The sequence below is a fragment of the Ictalurus furcatus genome, chromosome 12 (assembly GCF_023375685.1).
Source record: "Ictalurus furcatus strain D&B chromosome 12, Billie_1.0, whole genome shotgun sequence".
NCBI classification, from domain to species: domain Eukaryota; kingdom Metazoa; phylum Chordata; class Actinopteri; order Siluriformes; family Ictaluridae; genus Ictalurus; species Ictalurus furcatus.
In genome coordinates, this window is record NC_071266.1 from 10613718 (window position 1) to 10618665 (window position 4948).

Here is a 4948-nt window from a genome sequence, read left to right on the forward strand (position 1 = left end):
CTGCAAGGAAAAAAACTAAACAAATTGAGAACAAGAAGTCATGACTGACAGATAAAAGTAACATAAATACAGACTAAATATATCCAATGATATATAATGAATAATAACTCATCCGAAGATGCGAATGTTTATGGTCACATTTGTCATATACACGTGACGATGTTGGTCTTATGACGATGGTTTGGTCTTAAAGCAGTTAATCTTCCACATGCAATTTTTAACACAGCAATGAGTGACTGGAAGATGCATCAGTCAATCATGGACTCTCTCTCTCTCAGCAGAGCTTTTTCAATCTCAACTTCATCTAAAATCATCCATGCAGCATAATTAACAGGAAACAAAATCACTTCTACCTCCACACACGCACACAATGTTTAGCTCTTCACACACACCACTTCACAACAAAACATAACAGGACGTAGAAACAGTTTACAAACCATCTTTGCCGCTGTATGGGAGAGTAGTGACGAGAGAGAGAGAGAGAGTGAGAGAGAGAGAGAGAGAGAGAGAGAGAGCAAAGCCATTCATTTATTTGGTTCTGAATATACTTACAATATTTACCCTTAAAATTGTATTTCCTCACTGCATGCACAAGACAAGAACTGTATCATTCATTAATAATTCATTATTAATTATAGAAATCTGACACTTGGTGCATGTGTGAGGATAAATCCATCCGAGACAATGCTGGCTTGTGTGTGTTCTCTTTGATCTGCTAATACAAGCTCAGCGGAGGTTGACTAAATTTTGTGAGTGAAGTAATTAGCATTAAACCCAGATTTCTGCTATAATATAATCCCACTTCAACGTGTGAAACCTTTGCGTATTACAACTGGCTAAAGAAAATGCCGAAATTCTGGGCTCATCCATATTACATAAATAAAACTTTCCGTGAACTGACCATCACAAATGTCCTGTGGCTCGTTAAAGGAAGTTCAATTATGTTTATTTTGTTCAGCTGAGCGTAATGAAAATCCACCTGCATCTCATCCAGTTTGGACTGGACGTCTGGAGGGTAGTCCGCGAGGCCGCAGGTGAAGGGGTCAAAGGGCACGGCTCCGAACAGATCTGTACCTGCAGGACAGACAGAAAATACTCAGTGCATTTTGATGTCTGTGTGAATCGAAACCCTGCTGCGTCTATCAGAATCAGTGCTCCATGGCTTAGATTTGCATACTGCAACGCCGTTGGCCCCTTTTTTTAAATGACGCAATAACACTCGCTTTTCATCTGCTTAGTCAACACTCACTCAAGATTTTCAGCTGTTTACTGAAAGGCAACTACAAAAACAGTGAACTGATATGTTTTATAAAAATGAAGGGTTACTTCGAGATTACTCACCTCGGTCTACGGGAGGCAGTGAGGGGAAATTCCGGTTCCCGTTACACGTCTGTATCCTCGATGTGGAAGATCCCGGTGTAAACGGTACCATGTCGAATACGTCTGTCGAGGTGGCTTTCACCGGGATGCTACCAGCCTGACGAAACGCATCCAAAGTTACAACAGTGATCAGACTGTCTGAGTCCATGAGTTATGCAAGGAATAAAACACTTGCGTTGGTGCAGTTATAGAAAAATATTGCCATGTCTAATGGAGAAGCCGAAAAACACATTTACACGAGGTCGTGGAACAATGAAGACGTCGGTTGGCAGAAATTGGGCGGGTTCAGCGGGAGGTGGGGTCAGCAGGCCTGCCGATTGGCTGGAATCGGGTGAACTGAGAGGCGTTAGTGTAACAGAGGAAATCTCTAGAGAGGACAGTGAGGAGGCGTCATCAGTAAAGCAGGACAGAGCAGAGGACATGCAGGCCTCCGTCGAGGAGTTAACATGCAACAGCTGAGAGAGAGAGAGAGAGAGAGAGAGAGAGCGCGCAAGAGAGAGCAAGAAAAGCTGTTAGAAAATATTACAGCAAAGTGAATAAGATATACAGGAAAAGTGCATATAATGTAAAAAGCAGTCTTGTTCAAAAATCATCTGAATCGTCTGAATGTACATACCGGTGACGACTGTGCGCTGATCAGCTGATCCTCCAGACGCTGAAGCTGTTTCTTGAGCTTTAAATTTTCCATTTCCAAATCCTGAATCTAAAATAACAAATGTATCCCTTCATTATTTTTATATATATATATATATATATATATATATATATATATATATATATATATATATATTTTTTTTTTTTAAAAAACAGTTAAATTCTTGTTGGTTGGATTTTTTTTTTTAAAGATTTAAAAGATTTATGCCAACTTAAATAAAGGAAGGAAGAACAATGACTGAATTTAAAGAGCAGAACATCAGCTTTTTAATCAAAGAAATAAACCAAATAGTCATTATTTCAGCACTGTGTACTAGAGCAACAGTAAAACATAGACATAATTTCTGTTCCTACCTTCTTTTGCAAGTTTCCTATCTGTTTTCTCGACTCCACGTCTTTCCCCCCAGACTGCAGGAACATTTTATATGCCAGATCAAACGCCTGGCCAATGGCGATGGTGATCTCTTCTGCCTAAAACCAGCCCACAATGAGCAAATGTCAATAAACAAACAAACAAACAAATAAATAAAGAAGCCTTGTCTAGTGCACTGCTCAAGTGTTTCATTAGTTACACACACATCAGACGTACACATTTCTCGCTGTCAAATACGTAGCACAGGTGCCTCTTGGTGTCGGGCTCGGTGCAGATGTAGGCAAAGATCCGTTTGTCTGTTTTATCATCAGCGCAGAAGGACATCCTGTGCAGCTGGCAGCTGTGCTGCACATCCTAAATGGAAGAAATGCACAAAATCAGCCAGACTGTATCACAACGATGCACCATCCTACATGACCATACAACAATATATTATATTGTTAGCTTTTTCACTGCAACTAATTCAGCTTGATGTTGCACAGCATTGCACTGCACATATCTGCACCTCATATACCACATCCCATTCATACATACATCTATCTTTTATATTATACTTATATAATTCTGTCACTGGACAGTCCTTTAAAAAAGCATTTCACAGCACATCATACTGTGCAGTAAAATGCTTTTCACTTGTGTTGTGTGTGTGAGCAATAAAATTCGAATTGATTTGATTTGACATCACTATGTATGAGCTCAAATATATATTACATACCTTAGTTTTTGGATCCAATATTTTGACCCCATATATGGAGATTTGTAGCTCAACTTTGGGAATTTTCTCCCCTTCTGACTTTTTGATATGCCTTTGAAACTGAGGAAAGGGGGAAAAAATGAAAGCATCAAACTGCAGAGTCAACAACCTGAGTATAAAAGTGGTACTGTATTATATAATTAGCTTGTCAGGGGCGACATAAATCAACCAACTCTTAATAGTGTCTCACTTCCAGCCAACATGTAATATAAAACTGTTTGGGAAGCAACTTAAGGTCTAATAAATGAACAGTTGTTTAGTTACTCCAGAAAAGTGCTTGTGTTGAACTAAACTACAGGGCAGTGGCTTAAAGGGATCCAATCCTAGTTGTTTTTTGTTGGTGTGATTTTTACATGATTATTGTGTGCACTTTGTTTTTATATTCATGGAGATATTATACAGTCCCACCAGGATTTCACAATTTTGCAATTGCAGAAATAAACGCAAAGTCAAGCAAACTCCGCAATATTCGGAGGAGCTTTTTTTTCAGGAGGGATTTTTCTGAATTACCACAGATGTTCTACAGATTTGGGCCGAGACGTGTCGTGTGATGACACGTATTCAGACAAAGCGCTCTTCGATTCACGTGCGTCAAACATCAGTATAGCTAAAAGGGCTCATTTACCAACAAACATCACTGCGAAAGGCCGTGCGAAACAATTTTGTGTAAATGCGAGTATGCAAATTCAAAAGTTCTCTGTAAAAAAAAAAAAGCACAAAACACCCAGCAAGTTGCATTGCAAATTTTTTAAAAAGCCGCAGCAAAATCAAACGTTTTTGCCCGCAACAATCACAAAAAAAGTCTGTGATATCCTGTAATTATAGGCTGTATAGGCTGTACTTTGTTACTATACTTAATTCAATCCAACCCTTTCTGTTTAGCATCCACCAAAGTCCATCAATGTAGAAAAAACTATCAAGAATATAACTCTCTGTGTGCGTTTGAAGATAAACAAATCCACAAGACTGCAGTGTGGAACTTGAGGACCAGTGCCCTGGCCTTACGTCACTAAAGGGTTTCAGTACGCTGGAGTAAAGACTCATATAAAATGAGGCGTCTCCTTTGCCTCCCTAGAGGACATGAGCTTCAACTAGTTTGAAAAAAAAACCTGTTGAGGTATGTTTGGCTAATTTTGGTAACATTAACCGGCTACATTTAACTAAGTTAGACCCCCCTCCCACCCCCACCCTGCTAATGCAGATTAGACTAGCATCAACTCCAGCAGCTCACATAACTGGCTAGGCAGCAGTTATGTTAAATACTGCTGCCTACACAGAGAGAGTACGTTAAATACTGTTAGACACAGAGAGAGGGAAATATTGCAATCTTACAGAAATTAAATCATGTTTTCAGGCAAAATGGTGTAGTGGTAAACGTCTTCTAACTGTTTAAGATAAGTGATAAAATCTTTGTGATTTAAAAACAAATTTTTCACTTTTTTTTTTTTTACTTGAGTACATTTAAAAGTACCAATATTTTGGTGGGATATGTCCATTTATACTTGCACATAATTACATTATCTATACTTTCAATTTAGTATAATTTCTCAGTTCACCCCAGCTTAGGATCACTGTATGCAAAACAAAAGTGAGCTGATTTTGACATGAATACCTGGCAACCCGCGCTCATACATACCTTCAGTTTTCTCACAGCCACGCGAACAACATCTGTACCTTTCGGCTGTTCGACCGGCGTGATTCCCAAAAACTAAAGCATCACAAAAGAAATTTATTTTTTTTTTAACCACAATTTAATTATATTTTATACCAAATTATGGAATATATAA

General features: G+C 38.7%; 1 protein-coding gene across 2 annotated transcripts in view; it reads right to left on the bottom strand.

Annotated features, from left to right (window-relative positions):
- gulp1b (GULP PTB domain containing engulfment adaptor 1b) overlaps positions 1–4948 on the bottom strand; it is a 33127-nt gene that overhangs the window by 517 nt on the left and 27662 nt on the right. The window contains exons 4-11 of one of the 2 annotated variants that reach the window (XM_053637896.1): positions 4798–4869; positions 3123–3221; positions 2624–2761; positions 2389–2505; positions 1997–2083; positions 1617–1835; positions 1342–1477; positions 980–1074 (exon numbers count right to left, since the gene is read on the bottom strand). In XM_053637896.1, coding sequence (XP_053493871.1) covers positions 980–1074; positions 1342–1477; positions 1617–1835; positions 1997–2083; positions 2389–2505; positions 2624–2761; positions 3123–3221; positions 4798–4869 — 963 coding nt within the window. The remainder of the gene's footprint in view (positions 1–979; positions 1075–1341; positions 1478–1616; positions 1836–1996; positions 2084–2388; positions 2506–2623; positions 2762–3122; positions 3222–4797; positions 4870–4948) is intronic. The other variant, XM_053637897.1, reaches the window with a different exon arrangement.